The sequence below is a fragment of the Hyperolius riggenbachi genome, chromosome 10 (assembly GCF_040937935.1).
Source record: "Hyperolius riggenbachi isolate aHypRig1 chromosome 10, aHypRig1.pri, whole genome shotgun sequence".
Taxonomy (NCBI): domain Eukaryota; kingdom Metazoa; phylum Chordata; class Amphibia; order Anura; family Hyperoliidae; genus Hyperolius; species Hyperolius riggenbachi.
Genome location: NC_090655.1, coordinates 234,758,046 through 234,779,739, shown reverse-complemented (window position 1 = coordinate 234,779,739; position 21,694 = coordinate 234,758,046). Strand labels below are relative to the sequence as shown.

Below are 21,694 nucleotides of genomic sequence, written 5' to 3'. Positions count from 1 at the left end.
GCCTTTAAGGGACTTGTTCACGTGAGCAGTTGGTAGCTGTGTGGTAACTGACTGGCAGTTGCTTCTGTGGAATCTTCTGGGCACTTACAGGCAGCTATGTTTGTCATGCATGGTGGAGTGCCACCTGTCCCCTGTATGTACATATAAGTGAGCGGCAGTCACCTAGTAGACCGGCTTGTCTTTTCCACGGTGACCACTCCTATAGTGTCCATCCGCTGGCACACTTGTGCTTACAGTCATTGCATCATACAGCTGTCCTGCTAATCCTCTTCCTCTAGTGCCTTATACACACAATGTAATTTTCTGTCAGATTGACAGTCAAATCCATTATTTCTGACAGGTCCGATCTCATTTCAGATCATTTTTCTGATTGATTTTCCGATCACTTTTTATACAAAAATCGATATGAAAAATTATCGGAAATCAAAACAGACCTGCTGGAAATATTTGATTCGACCGTCAATTGTCTGTTAAATTGCATTGTGTGTACCAGGCATTATACCCTTAGCCATACACCCTGAACAAGCATGCAGATCAGGTGCTCTGACTGAAGTCTGACTGGATTAGCTGCATGCTTGTTTCAGGCACTGTTGCAGCTAAAGAACGACAGGACAGCCAGCCAACTGGTATTATTTATAAGGACATAAATATGGCAGCCTCCAAAAGATAAGCAACACCAAAATACCCTTGAAAGAAAAACATTTCTTTGTCACAGCTTATACAAATCCTACAATAAATATGTGTAACACTAGAGTACTGAGTGATAAAGATCCTTTCAGTGATAAAAAACACTTTCAGACCTACTTGACTAGGCAAGACTACACGCAAAACACTAGAAAAGGAGCCAATCTTGGTCAAAGAAGTTGATATAGAGTAACCTACTATTCACACATTGTAATGCAAAAATATGAAACAATTTTATTGAGGTCAAATTCCATGGTTAAAATACAATAAAACCCACATAGTTAAAATCTCCCAGTTTAAACTCAGTGTACACAGAGGTGCCTGGCTCTTCTACTGACCACATATGCTATTGCTCCGTTGTTATTGCCTGATGGGCAGCACGGTGGCGTAGTGGTTAGCTCTCTCGCCTTGCAGCGCTGGGTCTCTGGTTCGAATCCCAGCCAGGGCACTATCTGCAAAGAGTTTGTATGTTCTCTCCGTGTCTGCGTGGGTTTCCTCCGGGCACTCCGGTTTCCTCCCACATTCCAAAAACATACGGATAAGTTAATTGGCTCCCCCTAAAATTGGCCCTAGACTACAGTACTTACACTACATAATATAGACATATGGCAATGGTAGGGATTAGATTGTGAGCTCCTTTGAGGGACAGTTAGTGACGAGATATATATATATATATATATATATATATATATATATATATACATTGTACAGTGCTGCGTAATATGTCGGCGCTATATAAATACTAAATAATAATAATGAAGCGGGATCAAACCTGCGAAACGCGTTACATATTTGGAGTTCATAAATAAAATATATTGACTGTCTTTACTACAGTCGTTGTGTGTCTACTTGGAGGAGGTAAGTCCACCACTACCTCCTCTATTTACCAAGATTTTGGTTTTTAAGCTCATTTAGCTTCCTTTTATCCTTTTGGCGCCCCTGTTCTCCTGCATAATATTGAGCGCTTGTTGTCTCACATGGAGTTCAAGATCCTGTAATAACCGTATCAATCAGTGACATTCTGAATGCTTTGCCAAAGTTACAGTGAATATATCTTATGTTCAGCATGTCATTGTTGTTCCTCCATATAGCATGTGCTCTCATGTAGTAAAATAATACGGCTGTGTGTGTATGTACTGGAAACAGAGCTGCAATAAGTCCTTGTCCGCTGCAAGGGGCTGGAGGAAGCCCCAGGTAAGTAGATCTGGGGGTAGCATAGAATGCCTGACATTTCCTTTAAGTGTTTTTTCTCTGCATGGGGAAAACACATTGGTCCTCAGTTTTCCTGTGCAGAAAGCGAGGGGGGTGGGGGGCCCCTTCAAAAGTTTTGCAGGAAGGCCCAGTGATGTCTAGTTACACCCCTGAGCTCTGGTATCCTTTAAAGTGTATTTGAGGCGAACCTATGGTTAAAAAAACAGATACTTGTCTAAGAAGAAGGAAGCCACCAGATCCTGCAGAGGCTTATTATGTCCTGGTGCCTACTGATCCAATGCTGGGACACTTTTACCATATTCAACAAGGGCGTGTTGAAAATGTTTCTTCTTGTGGTCGCACTCCTGTCCGGCACTAGTACGGCTGTACGGCACATTGTGCAAGTACTGTACACGCATGCCCAGTAGCATGTAACTGTTCAAACATGGCTTTTTCACTTGTGTACTGGGAGCGAACCATAATCGCACAGGCACAGTATGGCAAGGCTTGTGTAATGAATTTTGCAACCCATTATATTTTGCAACTTGCCATAGAGCAGCACTGTCCAACTGGCGGCCGACGGGCCGCATCCGGCCCGCCAGGCCTCCTGTTGCGGCCCGCTCGTCTCCCCGCTTGTCTCTCCCACTCGTCTCCCTCTTGTGTGGCCTCTCCTGTGTCCCCGCTGCCTCACAGCTCAGACCTCACAGATCGCGGCGACTGAGGCAAACAGAGTGCGCTTGGTACCTGCACGGAGTACGTCACATGCGGAAGTGACATCATTAGTCACTTCCGCATGTGACGTTCTGCCGCACGGGTGTCATGCACGCGCTCTGCTTGCTTCAGTCTCCGCGATCTGTGAGGTCTGAGCTGTGAGGCAGTGGCAGCGGGGACACCGACACAGCAGCAGATCAGAGGTAACGGGCGAGGCACTGGACACCTCGCTATCTAGCTGGGGGGGGGGGGACACCTGTCACTATCTAACTGGGGGGACACCTGTCACTATCTAACTGGGGGGGGCACCTGTCACTAACTGGGGGGACACCTGTCACTATCTCACTGGGGGGGCACCTGTCACTATCTCATTGGGGGGGCACCTGTCACTATCTCACTGGGGGGGCACCTGTCACCATCTCACTGGGGGGACACCTGTCACTATCTAACTGGGGGGACACCTGTCACTATCTAACTGGGGGGAGACCTGTCACTATCTAACTGGGGGGGCACCTGTCACTATCTAACTGGGGGGGGGGCACCTGTCACTATCTCATCCGGCCACACCACAGCATCACCGCCAGCCCGGCCACAGCAGCACCGCAAGGTCTTTCAGCCCACACATCATCACCAATCTGGCCAAAAACACTATTGCCAGGCATGCCAGGCACAGCAGCCAGTAAAGGAGAATTCAGAAGCCAGGTGAGAGGTGTCTACCATATTAAAGAGGCATTCTGCCTATTTATGTGAAATGCTGTCTATTTATGTGCCTCATGGGCTGAATTTGTCTTGTTGGGGGCCTCATGATTTGTTGGGGGCATCACGATTGCTGAATTTGTCTTGTTGGGGGCCTCAAGATTGCTGAATGTGTCTTGTTGGGAGCCTCATGATTTGTTGGGGGCCTCATGATTGCTAAATTTGTCTTGTTGGGGGCCTCATGATTGCTGAATTTGTCTTGTTGGGGGCCTCATGATTGCTGAATTTGTCTTGTTGGGGGTCACATGATTGCGAACTGCGAGACTATGGATAAGCTAAATCATCATCATGAGACAATAGTATTAAACCTACTTTTTTAGCTTTTTAAAACGGAAAATAAAACTGGGAGGTTCTAAAAAAAAATACATTTTTCAGGAGTAGGATGGATGAAATAGTTTATCTTCAGAGTTTATTTTCAACTTGGATTTTCCATAATGTTCATGTATGAGTTAAAACATTTGTATGTAGTTTAACCTCCCTGGCGTTCTATTAAAATCGCCAGGGAGGCTGCGGGAGGGGTTTTTTTTTATAAAAAAAAACTATTTCATGCAGCCAACTGAAAGTTGGCTGCATGAAAGCCCACTAGAGGGCGCTCCGGAAGCGTCATTCTGATCGCCTCCGGCGCCCAGAATAAACAAGGAAGGCCGCAATGAGCAGCCTTCCTTGTTTTGCTTCCGTCGTCGCCATAGCGACGAGCGGAGTGACGTCATGGACGTCAGCCGCCTCCGATCCAGCCCTTAGCGCTGGCCGGAACTATTTGTTCCGGCTGTGCAGGGCTCGGGCGGCTGGGGGGACCCTCTTTCGCCGCTGCTCGCGGCGGATCGCCGCAGAGCGGCGGCGATCAGGCAGCACACGCGGCTGGCAAAGTGCCGGCTGCGTGTGCTGCTTTTTATTTGGTAAAAAATCGGCCCAGCAGGGCCTGAGCGGCGACCTCCAGCGGTAATGGACGTGTATACTCGTCCATACCGCCAAGGAGGTTAAATTGCTGTTGCCACTTTGCGATAGATAAGTGACTTTTGGGTTGCAGTTTGGGCACTCGGCCTCCAAAAGGTTCGCCACCACTGCCCTAATCTAATGTCCCACATTGCTAAGTTCATGTAATTTTGTCTCCACCCATGGCCACACCCACATTCTGGTCCATGGCCACACCCACTTTTCAGCGCGCTGTTCTACTCACAATGGAACCCCCATGGTTTTTGGCGCGCTGTGTGCGCCACGCAACTTCACTAAAATCTTAAATTGTATTTAGTGGAAAGTGCTGCCAATCTAATTGTCCTTTAATTGCATTTTTTTCCGGGGGGGTCTGCGGCTCTAGCAAGAACCTTCGGCCCTCCACCATGGGGTCTGAAAAAAAAAATGGCCTTCCATGCCCGTGAAGTTGGACAGCACTGCCATGGAGGACAGTGTATAACTGCGTAGGCGTGGCTTCTCTCTGTTAACATGTCTGTAATTTTTTGCAACCACAGATCCCATTGAGCTAGAAAGGAGATTGTTCCCTCCGGGGGGGGGGGGGGGGGGGGTTATTAGTTGAGCAAGAGGGGGGGGGGAATTGTTCCCTCCAGGGGAGGTTATTAGTTGAGCAAGAAGGGGGGATTGTTTCCTCCAGGGGGGGTTATTAGTTGAGCAAGAGGGGAGGGTTCTGTGTGGGAATAGGTTTTGGTTGGGTTGCATTTTCTGATACAGATGGTTGAAGTCAATGATTAGGTTGCACTTTCTGATAGCTAAACCTATAAATAAGTGCAACCGGTTGCAAAATCTGATAAAGTTGCAAACATTTTCACTACACTTGTACATGGATGGGAGTGGGAACAAGAAGGGAGTCCCAGGCAGCAGCAGAGTGGTCGAGGACAATCTCGGAAACCTCTGGACCACCGTGAGGATTCCCAGTGCTTTGGTCAGCATCAAATGTCTTTACTTTTTAAAGTCACAGGTTTGCCTTAAGAACAGTTAAAGTGTACCTGAGTCAGTTTGTGACCTAAAAAACAGATACTTACCTACTATGTGGGAAAGCTGTGGATCTTCCCGTGGCTTGCAGTGTCCTCCTTCGCCCCCACTGTTGCTGGGCATGGATCTCTGGAACATATCCGACAAGAGCTTGTCTGATATGTTATCATGGCCACGCTTCCCATGTACATGCACGGCCGTAGTATGCCTGTGTAAGTACAGCGCAGTAACCCTCTGTGCTACTGCCCAGGTGCAGCATGTCCACACTCCTGCACAGTGGGGAGCACAAACTTTAAGAGGATCCTGTTCTGGGCAGTGGTGCAGTATACATTATAGATTGCAATGCAGTATACATTATAGATTGCAATGCAGTATACATATGCAATGCAGTATACATTATAGATTGCAATGCAGTATACATATGCAATGCAGCATACATTATAGATTGCAATGCAGTTAACATATGCAATGCAGTATACATTATAGATTGCAATGCAGTTAACATATGCAATGCAGTATACATTATAGATTGCAATGCAGTATACATTATAGATTGCAATGCAGTAAACATTAATACCCCCCACCCCTTTTGTTTCACTCCATACCACTTAAAATGTATTTCCACCTTTTTCAGATTCTCACAGTAGCAGCAGCTCAGATATTTCTGCTGCATCTTTACCAGACAGCATTGTGTGAAAAACCCTCCAGAGAGTCCAGACATGAAAGAGTGCAGTGGTGGGTGATAGAGAGGAAAGGGCGGGGCAGACAGACCGGAAGTGATGTATACACAAGCAGGAAGTAAGAGATGAATTAGGAGGACACAGAAGAGACATTACTGGGAGTGGCAGAAAAGAAGACTGTAAGATATTCTATCCTACATCTATTTAAAACTATATTATGTATTATTTATTACTATGTAGCAGTAGTAGCAGGTCTTGCTACATGCATCTGAGATGTATACATTTATAAAGTGTGTAAATATAAATAAATGCATAGTTATAAGATATAGGGTTGCCAGGTGTCCGGTTTTAGACCGGACAGTCCGGTTTTTGGCCGCTGTGTCCTGTTCAAAAAGGCATGTTAAACCGGACAATTAAGATGTCCGGTTTTATGCCTTTTGCCACTTGCCGCCAGTAACTCCGAAACATCCGTTCATCAGCCGTTTCGGAGTCACAGAGATCATTCTGCCTGATTAGCAATAGGGATTCGGGAAGCACTACTGTGGATATGGCACCGCCCCTGTTTGTCATCACATCACAATACTGAGATCCGCCTCCAACATGGCGGCCTGTACGGCTCCGAAGTTGCGACATGGTGATGTACGACATGCCGCGCTAACTTGTGTGCGCATGCGCAGTGTCTGTAGTGAGGCTGTCTCCTGATGGTGGGAGCGGGGTTTTCCTGCAGTTTGTAATTCGGCAAAACTGTGCAGGACTCGTCACCACCAGTATGGCGTTCAACTTCGGATCTGCTACAGGGGCCAGCACTAACCCAGGTAGGAAGATAGTGAGAGATGGGGACACAAAGCTCGGGGGGTGTTTTAGAAGCAGCACGCTGTCACACATCATGCTTGTCAAACCTTATGTTACTGCTGTCTCTCAACACGATTACAGCAATTGAAATACAGTTTGATTATGAAGTCAGTGTAGCCCGTTTTGGGTAACAGGCCCGCCACCCGTCCGCCAGCGCTGCGCGACCGCTGATTCGCTGCCTGGCTGTCAGTCAAAGGCACAGCCAGCCAGCTTACGCGGCGTAAGTTACGCCAGCTTAAGTACCGCCCCCGAGCCCGCGCTTCCCGACGTTGCTACGTGTAATGCTTGTGCATTTACTGGTGAAAAGCGGTCTCTTATGTGCATTTACTGGTGAAAAGTGGTGTCTTATGTGCATGTACTGGTGAGGACAGTTAGTGACATGGCTATGTACTCTGTAATGTGCTGCAGAAGATGTCAGTGCGATATAAATACTGTAAAAAACATTTTTTAAAAAGCCCATTGCTTAGCCCCACTCTACATAAAAGTGCGCTTCTGACTCCGCCCCTAACTCCACCCCCTGTCCGGTTTTCTCCATCAGCCGACCTGGCAACCCTAATAAGATAACATCTCCATATTTTCATTGCAGCCCTAACCTGGGTCATATCAGGAGATAGTGACAGCTAGAGAAATGTCAGTAAATGCACACTATGTAATCATGGCCACTGTTTTGTAAATATTGATAACATAATATTTCTACATTGCAGCATTTTGGCACATATGCTGATTATCTTGACTATAGTACATTGGGCTCAAGGAATATAATTATTTTTGACCAAATAATCACATTTATATACCAAAAATGTGAACAGGGCACACTGTACACTTTGTACATAAACTCACAGACAGTTACATGTATTGTACACACTTAAAGACACAGTATTCACTGAAATACTGTACACACCGTGTACACCACACAGTCACAGTCACAGTATACACCACACAGTACACATGTAAGAGAATTAATTGTACCTTAGCTGGTGAGGTGACAAAAAAAAATGTTTTCTTCCAAGTGTGCGACCCGCAGGCCAATGCCTTACACTAACACTACACAGATACAGTATACACACGTACATACTGTACACACAGTGAATGCAACACAGACATAGTATACACACAATATACGCCACACAGACACTGCATACACACTCACATACTGTACACACAATATACACCACATAGGCAAAGTATACACACATACTGTACACATACTGTACACACAATATACACCACACAGACACAGTATAGACACACTCACATACTGTACACACAGACACAGTATACACACACTCACATACTGTACATACAGAGACAGTATACACACTCACATACTGTACACACAGACACAGTATAAACATATACTGTACACACATTATACGGCACACAGACACAGTATACACACATACTGTACACACACAGTATACACACTCACATACTGTACACACAGTATATGCCACACAGACACCGTATACACACTCACATACTGTACACATAGTATATGCCACATAGGCGCAGTATACACACATATTGTACACACAATATACACCACACAGACACAGTATACACACTCACATACTGTACACACAGACATAGTATACACATATACTGTACACACATTATACGGCACACAGACACAGTATACACACATACTGTACACTCACACACACAGTATAAACACTTGCATACTGTAAACAAAGTATATGCCACAAATGGAAGATTACACACTGACATACTGTACACACAATATACACAGCACAGACACAGTATACACACTCACATACTGTACACACAGACACAGTATACACATATACTGTACACACAATATAAGGCACACAGACACAGTATACACACATACTGTACACACACACACAGTATACACACTCACATACTGTACACACAGTACACCACATATGCACAGTATACACACTCACATACTGTACACACAGACACAGTATACACACTCACATACTGTATACACATATACTGTACACACATTATACGGCACACAGACACAGTATACACACATACTGTACACACACACACAGTATAAACACTCGCATACTGTACACACAGTATACACCACATATGCATAGTATACACACTCACATACTGTGCACACAGACACAGTATACACACTCACATACTGTATACACATATACTGTACACACATTATACGGCACACAGACACAGTATACACACATACTGTACACACACACACAGTATAAACACTCGCATACTGTACACAGTATACACCACATATGCATAGTATACACACTCACATACTGTGCACACAGACACAGTATACACACTCACATACTGTATACACAGTATACACACATGCATTTATATGATTTGAGGTTTGGGTTTAAATCTGCTTGCATTTTCTTGCGTCTGTCACTTTGGCAATAGAGGGTATGACCTTAGTTTTGTTAGACCAGAGAGACGTGAAACCTTTCTGGAAAATTCTAAACAATTTTTTTAAGGATTGCCAAAACCCAGCAATCTATGTGATGCTCAAGGCTTCAGTGTGCACAGCCCTACTAAGAAAAGCTCTTTGTGTCAGGCAGTGCGGTGCATGACCAAACCCTGTGCCACCAGTTGGGTCACTTCTGCAGCTTGTGCTTGCCACAATCCTGGAAAGTGTACAATATGGGGATTGATTTTCTTTGGATGGATAAGGAAAGAAGTAATGAGGCAGCAGAATGCAGGGAAGCTTAAAAAAAAAAAAAGAATCGACCAACTGGAGGTAGGCTAATAGAATGCTCAGGAAAATAATAGAACAGGAGGTGGAACAATGGCACATTGGGGTTGATTCATTAAAAAGACCCCGAGGTGGTTCTTGGGGGCAGGGCTGTGGAGTCGGTACAAAAAAAACACCGACCCCGACTCCTCTAATTTGCATATTACATTCTTATTGATTGAAAGTATGTAACATGAAATTCGTCTCTTAACTGCCAACGCTTAGGAATTTTAAAAGACAACTGAAGTGAGAAGGATATGGAGACTGCCATATTTATTCCCTTTAGACTAAAACTAGTCCTTGGTAAGAGTACTTGAAAAAGGTACAAACCGGAACAAAGAACATCTATCAGGCCATAGGCAATGTAAGTGTGGGTACATGTAAGAATAATGTGCAGGTACTCTGCAGGGGAATGAGGAGATTCTTCCTCTATTACACATTCTTCATGTACAATCTGAACAAGGTTTAAGGGTGACAGCACCAGGTGGTGGTGGAGGACAGCGAGGGACTGATTGGCCTGAAGGGGACTGGAGGAAGCCCCAGGTGTGTATAAAACTTTTCTTTTCATCCATCTCAGGTACCCTATAATTTGTAGTCACCAAACCAAATTTTAACAACATATCAAACTATTTGATTTCATGAGCAAAGGGAGTGCATAAATTTGCATAAATCAGCATCAACGCAGAATTATTTCCATCTCATTATACCTTAATCTATGTTTTGTGCGCTCACTTATACAATATAAACAATAATTCGCATATAAAACATTCAATATTATAAAGTCCTTTTAAAGTCCAAAACCTAAATTACGTGTCCATGGATCGCTGCACCAATCATCAAGCATCAGATGTGTATAACAGTGTCCCTTTAAGATGCTGCGCTCACATGTACTTGAAATCTTCTTAAAGTTGTATCACTCAAACGAAAGAGAAAAAGAACAAACCATAGCGTAATACTGTATTGTACCAGTGCCACATCCCTCACACCCAGTGCCAGGAATTGATAATGAAAACTGCCCAGGTATCCACCATCCACCAGGTCACACAGGTCCTCACCATAAGCTGTAGCTGCCAGCCACAGACAGCACAAATAGCACCTCCACAACTCTCCAGATCATGTGTGTTCCCTCAAACTTATCACCACCACCAGCATACGTGGCCTCTCACCTTCTGTTTAGCTGCCCAGATTATAAGACAGCAACTGCACTTAAGCGCCCAGCGGGTCTTTCTCAGCAAGCCTCAAATGGATAACTCCGTAGGAACAGAAGCTTCACACCAGCCTAATAACTGAAAAGAGACACCGCTGATTTCTGACTACTGCAGCATCAGACATTCCTCCAGCCTCCTGCTAGAAGCAGGAGGCTGGAGGAATGTCTGATGCTGCAGTAGTCAGAAATCAGCGGTGTCTCTTTTCAGTTATTAGGCTGGTGTGAAGCTTCTGTTCCTACGGAGTTATCCATTTGAGGCTTGCTGAGAAAGACCCGCTGGGCGCTTAAGTGCAGTTGCTGTCTTATAATCTGGGCAGCTAAACAGAAGGTGAGAGGCCACGTATGCTGGTGGTGGTGATAAGTTTGAGGGAACACACATGATCTGGAGAGTTGTGGAGGTGCTATTTGTGCTGTCTGTGGCTGGCAGCTACAGCTTATGGTGAGGACCTGTGTGACCTGGTGGATGGTGGATACCTGGGCAGTTTTCATTATCAATTCCTGGCACTGGGTGTGAGGGATGTGGCACTGGTACAATACAGTATTACGCTATGGTTTGTTCTTTTTCTCTTTCGTTTGAGTGATACAACTTTAAGAAGATTTCAAGTACATGTGAGCGCAGCATCTTAAAGGGACACTATTTCCATCTCATTGACCATCTCTATTAGTGACACGGCTACACATCAGGCTTTATTCTTACAGCATAGATGTTATTTAGTATATAGAAGAGATTCCTGTGTACAGATATATATTCATATATACTGTGCAGTCACAATCAGATATGTATATCTGACTTTAAAAAACGGGGACTGCTTTATTGAAGCAGCATAAGTAACTAATTTTGATTGATTTATTTCACTTTTGTGGACTAAGCACAGCTATTACTGTATATATAAATTATTTATGACTACTATTATCTGAGAAATAGAACATCTTATCATATTTTCTATTTTAATTACAGTATCAATTCATTAGGAGTTGGAGTCGGTGCACTTTTTTCCCGACTCCGACTACAGGTACCCAAAATTCCTCCGACTCCACGATTCCGACTCCACAGCCCTGCTTTGAGGGTCAGGTTGTACACAGAGTTATGTTCTCTGCCTCATGACATGCTTCTGTGTCCCCACACCTCCACTCTCTACCGCGACCCCCCCCCCCCCCCGATTGCCGACATTATTTCTTGCTATCTAGGAGGGTAAACATGTGGGAGAGGGATTCCCTGTTCAAAACGCCTGCCAGGGGCTTTCCTACAGGGTTTCCAGAGCTGCCATTGGGCTGCTCTCTCTGTCTGGCCACAACCTCTGTCACTCCCCCACCTCCTTGCACTCCTTGAATGAGAGACAATCTCTTATTCCAGCGTCATGACCCAGGAGTCACGAATAGCGGCCCACAGGAGTGGCAGGGAGTGGCGTGTTTTGCGGCTACCTGATCCGCTCAGCCCCCCGGATCAGGTAGCCACTTTTTTTTAATTGTATGAGCTCAGCTCAGGCTCTCTTTAAAGTGGTTCTGTGTAGGGTATTAAAAACAAAAAACACACTTACCTGGGGCTTCTATCGGCCCCTTGCAGCTGTAATGTCCTCTTACAATTCTCCATTCCCCGCCGCCAGCCCGGTCTAATTATGCTCACTCCTGCGCACCTCATCGGGAGCTTACTACACAGGTGCAGCACACAGCTCCCGATGACGCGCGTGGGAGCGAGTATGTGCGCGGCCGCGCAGCCACAGTTCTATTGCAGGAAGAATTAGACCAGGACCAGTGGTGGCTAATGGAGGATCGTAGGAGGACGGCGCGGGACATAACAGCTGCAGGAGGCCGATAGAAGCCCCAGGTAAGTGTCTGTTTTTTGCACAAATTTGTCATGACTTTGCGAATTTGTAATTTCTTCCTATCCTGTTTTGATTGCCTTGTCTGTCCATAGAATCAGGATTTAGAAGAACATGTACAAGACCGCCATGAGGGAGACTCCGCTGCCCCTCACATCACCGGGTAAGAGGAGACTTCTATTGTTTGTAAAGGAGACAGCATTCCACCTAGATCTCCCATCATCTGATAAACACATAGAAATAATATACTCAGTCAGTGTATGTTTGTGTTTCCAACAGATGAATCCAGTAACAAAAACCTACCAGGGAGAATTACAGGTCCTTTTTATTCCCTAGATTGTCCACAGGAAGATCCCACCATTCCCCACCATTATCAGGTAGGTGGAGCTGAGAATGTCAATCTCAAAAGTGGTTCCAAACTGTAAGAGGCTTTTCTATATAACCTGCTCACATTTTCAAACTATTATTTTCATTTGTATTATTTTTGTAAAATAAGGATGAAGAACTGGGATGTATGAAAGGTGAAGAAAAGGAGATGTTTGTAAATGGTAATTGGCAGTCTACAGAAGAGAGTCACAGCATGAGGACAATAAAAGAGGAAAAAGAAGAGACATTTGTGAGGGGTGATCAGCAGTCTATGGAGGAGGGCGACATGATGGGGACAATGAAAGAAGAAGAAGAAAAATATGTAAGGGGTGAGCAGTTTCCTGAGGAAAGTGAAATGATGGAAATAATTATAAAGGAAGAAGACATCTATGTAAAGAGTGATCAGCAGTTTATGGAGGAAGATAGAATGAGGACAATTAAAGAGGAAGAAGAGGAGAAGAAATGTTCTGTAAATATCCACACAGGTAATTATTAAACATCTGTGCTATAATTTCTCAGTATAATATCATGTGTCCTTCAAATTAGGAGGAGATACTGTACACCATATGAAAGGCCCATCTCCATTCCTCAGTATAACATCATAGTACCAACAAATGAGGAGGAGATACTGTACACCATATGAAAGGCCCATCTCCATTCCTCAGTAGAACATCATAGCACCAACAAATGAGGAGGAGCTACTGAACACCATATGAAAGGCCCATCTCCATTCCTCAGTATAACATCATAGTGCCAACAAATGAGGAGGAGATACTGTACACCATATGAAAGGCCCATCTCCATTCCTCAGTATAACATCATAGTGCCAACAAATGAGGAGGAGATACTGTACACGATATGAAAGGTCCATCTCCATTCATCAGTATAACATCATAGCACCAACACATGAGGAGATACTGTACACCATATGAAAGGCCCATCTCCATTCCTCAGTATAACATCATAGCACCAACAAATGAGGAGGAGATACTGTACACCATATGAAAGGCACATCTCCATTCCTCAGTATAACATCATAGCACCAACAAATGAGGGGGAGATACTGTACACCATATGAAAGGCTCATCTCCATTCCTCAGTATAACATCATAATAACAACAAATGAGGAGGAGATACTGTACACCATTCGAAAGGCCCATCTCCATTTCTCAGTATAACATCATAGTGCCAACAAATGAGGAGGAGATACTGTACACCATATGAAAGGCCCATCTCCATTCCTCAGTATAACATCATAGTACCAACAAATGAGGAGGAGATACTGTACACCATATGAAAGGCCCGTCTCCATTCCTCAGTATAACATCATAGTACCAACAAATGAGGAGGAGATACTGTACACCATATGAAAGGCCCATCTCCATTCCTCAGTATAACATCATAGCACCAACAAATGAAGAGGAGATACTGTACACCATATGAAAGGCCCATCTCCATTCCTCAGTATAACATCATAGTACCAACAAATGAGGAGGAGATACTGTACACCATATGAAAGGCCCGTCTCCATTCCTCAGTATAACATCATAGTACCAACAAATGAGGAGGATATACTGTACACCATATGAAAGGCCCATCTCCATTCCTCAGTATAACATCATAGTACCAACAAATGAGGAGGAGATACTGTATACCATATGAAAGGCCCATCTCCATTCCTCAGTATAACATCATAGTACCAACAAATGAGGAGGAGATACTGACCACCATATGAAAGGCCCATCTCCATTCCTCAGTATAACATCATAGTGCCAACAAATGAGGAGGAGATACTGTACACCATATGATAGGTCCATCTCCATTCATCAGTATAACATCATAGCACCAACACATGAGGAGATACTGTACACCATATGAAAGGCCCATCTCCATTCCTCAGTATAACATCATAGCACCAACAAATGAGGAGGAGATACTGTACACCATATGAAAGGCACATCTCCATTCCTCAGTATAACATCATAACACCAACAAATGAGGGGGAGATACTGTACACCATATGAAAGGCTCATCTCCATTCCTCAGTATAACATCATAATAACAACAAATGAGGAGGAGATACTGTACACCATACGAAAGGCCCATCTCCATTTCTCAGTATAACATCATAGTGCCAACAAATCAGGAGGAGATACTGTACACCATATGAAAGGCCCATCTCCATTCCTCAGTATAACATCATAGTACCAACAAATGAGGAGGAGATACTGTACACCATATGAAAGGCCCATCTCCATTCCTCAGTATAACATCATAGCACCAACAAATGAGGAGGAGATACTGTACACCATATGAATGCCCATCTCCATTCCTCAGTATAACATCATAGCACCAACAAATGAGGAGGAGATATTGTACACCATATGAAAGGCTCATCTCCATTCCTCAGTATAACATCATTGCACCAACAAATGAGGAGGAGATACTGTACAGCATATGAAAGGCCCATCTCCATTCCTCAGTATAACATCATAGTACCAACAAATGAGGAGGAGATACTGTACACCATATGAAAGGCCCATCTCCATTCCTCAGTATAACATCATAGCACCAACAAATGAGGGGGATATACTGTACACCATATGAAAGGCTCATCTCCATTCCTCAGTATAACATCATAATAACAACAAATGAGGAGGAGATACTGTACACCATACGAAAGGCCCATCTCCATTTCTCAGTATAACATCATAGTGCCAACAAATGAGGAGGAGATACTGTACACCATATGAAAGGCCCATCTCCATTCCTCAGCTCAGTATAACATCATAGTACCAACAAATGAGGAGGAGATACTGTACACCATATGAAAGGCCCATCTCCATTCCGCAGTATAACATCATAGCACCAACAAATGAGGAGGAGATACTGTACACCATATGAAAGCCCATCTCCATTCCTCAGTATAACATCATAGCACCAACAAATGAGGAGGAGATACTGTACACCATATGGAAGGCCCATCTCCATTCCTCAGTATAACATCATAGCACCAACAAATGAGGGGGATATACTGTACACCATATGAAAGGCTCATCTCCATTCCTCAGTATAACATCATAATAACAAGTGAGGAGGAGATACTGTACACCATACGAAAGGCCCATCTCCATTTCTCAGTATAACATCATAGTGCCAACAAATGAGGAGGAGATACTGTACACCATATGAAAGGCCCATCTCCATTCCTCAGTATAACATCATAGTACCAACAAATGAGGAGGAGATACTGTACACCATATGAAAGGCCCATCTCCATTCCTCAGTATAACATCATAGTGCCAACAAATGAGGAGGAGATACTGTACACCATATGAAAGGCCCGTCTCCATTCCTCAGTATAACATCATAGTACCAACAAATGAGGAGGAGATACTGTACACCATATGAAAGGCCCATCTCCATTCCTCAGTATAACATCATAGCACCAACAAATGAGGAGGAGATACTGTACACCATATGAAAGGCCCATCTCCATTCCTCAGTATAACATCATAGCACCAACAAATGAGGGGGATATACTGTACACCATATGAAAGGCTCATCTCCATTCCTCAGTATAACATCATATTACCAACAAATGAGGAGGAGATACTGTACACCATATGAAAGGCCCATCTCCATTCCTCAGTATAACATCATAGTACCAACAAATGAGGAGGAGATACTGTACACCATATGAAAGGCCCATCTCCATTCCTCAGTATAACATCATAGTACCAACAAATGAGGAGGAGATACTGTACACCATATGAAAGGCCCGTCTCCATTCCTCAGTATAACATCATAGTACCAACAAATGAGGAGGAGATACTGTACACCATATGAAAGGCCCATCTCCATTCCTCAGTATAACATCATAGTGCCAACAAATGAGGAGGAGATACTGTACACCATATGAAAGGCCCATCTCCATTCCTCAGTATAACATCATAGTACCAACAAATGAGGAGGAGATACTGTACACCATATGAAAGGCCCGTCTCCATTCCTCAGTATAATATCATAGTACCAACAAATGAGGAGGAGATACTGTATATCATATGAAAGGCCCATCTCAATTTCTCAGTGTAACATCATAGTACCAACACATGAGGAGGAGATACTGTACACCATATGAGAGGCCCATCTCCATTCCTCAGTATAATATCATAGTACCAACAAATGAGGAGGAGATACTGTACACCATATGAAAGGCCCATCTCCATTCCTCAGTATAACATCATAGTACTAACAAATGAGGAGGAGATACTGTATATCATATGAAAGGCCCATCTCAATTTCTCAGTGTAACATCATAGTACCAACAAATAAGAAGCAGATGCTGTGCACTATTTATTTTGCGCTGTTCCGTTGTCCCAACGCCCCCCCCCCCCCCCCCATAGCATCAGAACACGTCTGTACAGTGTCATTGTGAACACATGCACCATTCCCCTTTCTTCCTCCTTTACAAGGTTGTAGGCTATTTTTGATGACAACTTGCATTAAAAATGTCCATGATTACGTTATGGACCTAAACATTTTATTTAACAATACAATTTATGGGAGAGTTTCACTTTTTTTTAGGCACAAAACAGACTTGAGGGAGTGAGATGCACTCACAAAATGTGTAGTCGAGAAGTGCTTGAATTATTGTTACGTGCGTGTGAGGTCTATGCTTTCCTTCACAATTTGAAGTTGTTTATAACTTATTTTACTATGCATTTCCTTATTTTTTTCATTGCCTCTTTCCTGAAATAACACTAGTGACTTCAAGGCAATTACACATGGCTTCTATCTGCTAAGCTTGAAATAGTAATACATGTGTAACAGTATATTTTATTTCCAGCAGGGGGACCTCATGTCAGGAACACCTCAGAGGAAGATCTTGTGTCACATCCAGATGATGCTGCAGAAGATAATGGTGTTGCACAATGTGCTCCCATTGCTGAAAGCACACATCACAGAGACCACAGTGTAGATAGCGGAACGCCTCCCTCTAGTAGTGAGGAGCCTTATGAGAAATCACAAGCTGTCCCCTCAGATATCCATCCGCTATGTCACAGAACCGATACAGCAACAGATCTGTCTGATCGGGAGGAATCTTGTGATTCATCTCAGAGAGACAATCAGAGATCTCCATGCCAGTCTGAAGTCCTTCTTGCTCAACACCAGAAGATGCACTCACACAAGCCGCTATTCTCCTGTTCAGATTGTGAGAAATATTTTAGCTGGAAAGCCCATCTTGCAAATCAACAGAGCGGTCAAATCCTTGAGAGGCCCGAGTATTCTTCTGAGTGTGAAAGCTCGTTTAAGTCACCATCAGACCTTCCTTGCCAGCAGAGAGTTCCTACAGGTGAAAGATCCTATACTTGTAGAGAGTGTGGGAAATGTTTTAGTTGTAAATCAGAACTTGTTACGCACCAGAAAGGCCACACCAGTGAGAAGCCATTTTCATGTTCCAAATGTGATAAAAGTTTCTCAAGTAAAAAACACCTTGCAAATCATTCTAAACGGCACGTTGGGGAGGAGTCCTTCTCCTGTCCAGAGTGCATGATATCGTTTTCTCACAAGGGAGACCTTGTTATGCATCAGAGACTTCATATGGGAAAGCATCCCTACTCTTGTTCAGAGTGTGGGAAATGTTTCATCCACAAAAATCCCCTACTGGTACATCAGAGGAGTCACACAGGGGAGCGTCCGTTTTCCTGCTCAGAGTGTGGGAAATCTTTCAAACAGAAAGCACACCTTCTTATACATGAGAGAAGTCACACAGGGGAGCGTCCGTTTTCCTGCTCAGAATGTGGAAAATGTTTCAGTCAAAAATTTGCCCTTATTGTGCACCAGAGGAGTCACACAGGGGAGCGTCCATTTTCCTGTTCAGAGTGTGGGAAATGTTACAGCCAAAAAGGACACCTACTTATGCACGAGAGAAGTCACACAGGTGAGCGGCCTTTCTCCTGTTCAGAGTGTGGAAAATGTTTCAATAAGAAGGAAAAGCTCCTTACGCACCAGAGAATCCACACAGGTGAGCGGCCTTTCTCCTGTACAGAGTGTGGGAAAGGCTTCAATGAGAAAGCTACGCTCGTTATTCACCAGAGAACTCACACTGGGGAGCGGCCTTTTTCCTGTGCAGAGTGTGGGAGACGGTTTAACCAGAAGAAAAAACTGGTGAAACACCAGAAAACCCACAGCCGCTGATACCGATGAGAAATGTGTACAGCAAGAATTATTTTGTTCAGAAAGAAATTGTGATACATTTGAGGAACTGATGAAGGGTCAGTCCAGGGAAGGCGAATATTACAGTTGTTGGAAGGTTTTGGAGGGTGGATTCTTCTCTTGGATTACAATATCTCTTGGAGTCCTGGCTTTGTACTCATTCACTTTTCGTATAATGAGGGCTTGACTCTAGACTGCAAGCTACAAGGGGATTGGCAAAACTCTTCAAACATCAGGGCAATATTGTATAGCTTGAGGGCGACACCACTATTCATATACTGAAGCTCTGACTACAGCCTCTTACATCTCACAGTGGAGGCATCTGCTTGGTGCCCCACGAGGAATGCCAAGGTCACTTATAAATCCAGCATGCTGATTGTTTAAGGAAAAGTCATCAGGCAAGATCACTGTGCCCCCTTCTTAGCCCTCCTTCTGGATCCCGGGCCATTGTCTGCCACGTGTTGCACCACCTCCCCTTCCTATAGCAATTAATGCATCCCTCTGCTATAACACAGCAAAATGTATGTACAGCAATCAGCTCTTGAACTAAATCTCGTGGGATCAAGTCTCAATTCTTTTGGGTGACAAGGATTGTGTGTATGTATGCAGAGATACCTCTTCATCTTCACTAACAGAGTTCTTACCATGTATGCTAACAGAATCCTCATCCCCAAGCTCACAGAGTCCTCATCCCCAGGCTTGCAGAGTCCTCATCCCCAGGCTCGCAGAGTCCTCATCCCCAGGCTAGCAGAGTCCTCATCCCCGGGCTAACAGAGTCCTCATCCCTGGGCTAACAGAGTCCTCATCCCCAGGCTAGCAGAGTCCTCATCCCCGGGCTAACAGAGTCCTCATCCCCGGGCTAACAGAGTCCTCATCCCCGGGCTAACAGAGTCCTCATCCCCGGGCTAACAGAGTCCTCATCCCCGGGCTAACAGAGTCCTCATCCCCAGGCTCACAGAGTCCTCATCCCCAGGCTCACAGAGTCCTCATCCCCGGGCTCACAGAGTCCTCATCCCCAGGCTCACAGAGTCCTCATCCCCTGGCTAACAGAGTCCTCATTCCCAGGCTAACGGAGTCCCCATCCCCGGGGTGTAGCCCGCTGGCTGTCAGTTGGACAACACTGATCTAGATTAAAAGGATCTTTATCATCTGGACTTAAAGCTAGTCATACACGGGTCAGTTATGGCCCAATATGCAGCACGGTGGTGTAGTGCTTAGCGCTCTCGCCTTGCAGCGCTGGGTCCCCGGTTCGAATCCCAGCCAGGGCACTATCTACTCAGAGTTAATATGTTCTCCCCGTGTCTGCGTGGGTTTCCTCCCCAAAACTCAATACAGATAATTTAATTGGCTTCCCCCTAAATTGGCCCTAGACTGTGATACATACACTACATGATACATACACAGACATATGACTATGGTGGAGATTAGATTGTGAGCTCCTCTGAGGGACAGCTGCGTGACAAGACAATATACTCTGTACAGCGCTGTGGAAGATGTCTGCACTATATAAATACCAAATAACAACAATATGCCAAGCCCATTAACCCCTATCCTGTTGGAAGTTGGGCAGATAGTGAATAATTTCTACCATAAATGACAAACTCAATTTCGATTAATTTCAGTAGAAATGTTGCAAACATTGATTGAAGTACAAATGTACGGCTTGATGCAGTGCAATATAATGGGCCATCCATCCTCCACCACTTCTGCTGCACCCCCCCCCCCTCCCCCGCCGCATGGATATTTTCCAGCATCACCTAATCATCGGGCGTTGTAATGAGTGAGCGTGGACAGGACTATACTTAACGTTATTTTTTACTAGTGACCTATGCCCATTTAAAAACGGGCTCTAGGCCTGTCAGCGTTGTGGGCGCACCTGCCTGGGCTGCCCCTTAGTCCGCCCTCCGTCCTGTCCCAACGGCTGTCATTGCAGGACGGGCGCAATAGCGCAAAAGCACTGACATGGACAGGACGCAGGGACACTTGCCTTTTATTAGGTGGATTTTTTCTGTGATTATGGTTAGTTGGAGTATTTGATTTTCAGATACAATCACTACAATCAATAAAACCATTTTCAGCTTCTTTATGTAGTTGTTGTTCTCCTGCTTTGTCTTATTTAAAATGTTAATTGCATTCAAATGATAAAAAATATATGCAGGTAAGTGCAGGTGTAAACACCATAAGATCTATACATCCATCGCTGCGTGTAAACAATAGAACTGATTACCTAATAAGGTGTCACTCACAAAGGTATTGTTGAGTAGGGATGGTCAGTTTGATGCTAATCATTCTGAGTTATTTCAGATTTTATGCCAAAAATCAAGGAAGAAAAAGTAGTATTCAGATTTCAAAGGGCACCATAATGACATATAGTAGAATGTACTATATTATTCAGGATACCCAGTTTTATGTAAATTGTCCTGGTTTCAGCATTGGAAACACTTTGTTGCTATATATTGCTGTATATTGGTATGTGGCTCCACCCTCCCAGTGATGTTTAGCTGTTTATTATGCAGAATGAGAAACC

The 21,694-nt window shown here is 44.2% G+C and overlaps 1 protein-coding gene across 1 annotated transcript in view; it reads left to right on the top strand.

Moving 5' to 3' along the window:
• Positions 1–21,249, top strand: part of LOC137536938 (zinc finger protein 585A-like) — a 37,466-nt gene extending 16,217 nt beyond the window's left edge. Inside the window, exons 6-8 of the mRNA XM_068259109.1 lie at positions 12,862–12,959; positions 13,079–13,433; positions 17,798–21,249. Coding sequence (XP_068115210.1) covers positions 12,862–12,959; positions 13,079–13,433; positions 17,798–19,149 — 1,805 coding nt within the window. The 3' untranslated portion in view covers positions 19,150–21,249. The remainder of the gene's footprint in view (positions 1–12,861; positions 12,960–13,078; positions 13,434–17,797) is intronic.
• Positions 21,250–21,694: the final 445 nt, after the last annotated feature.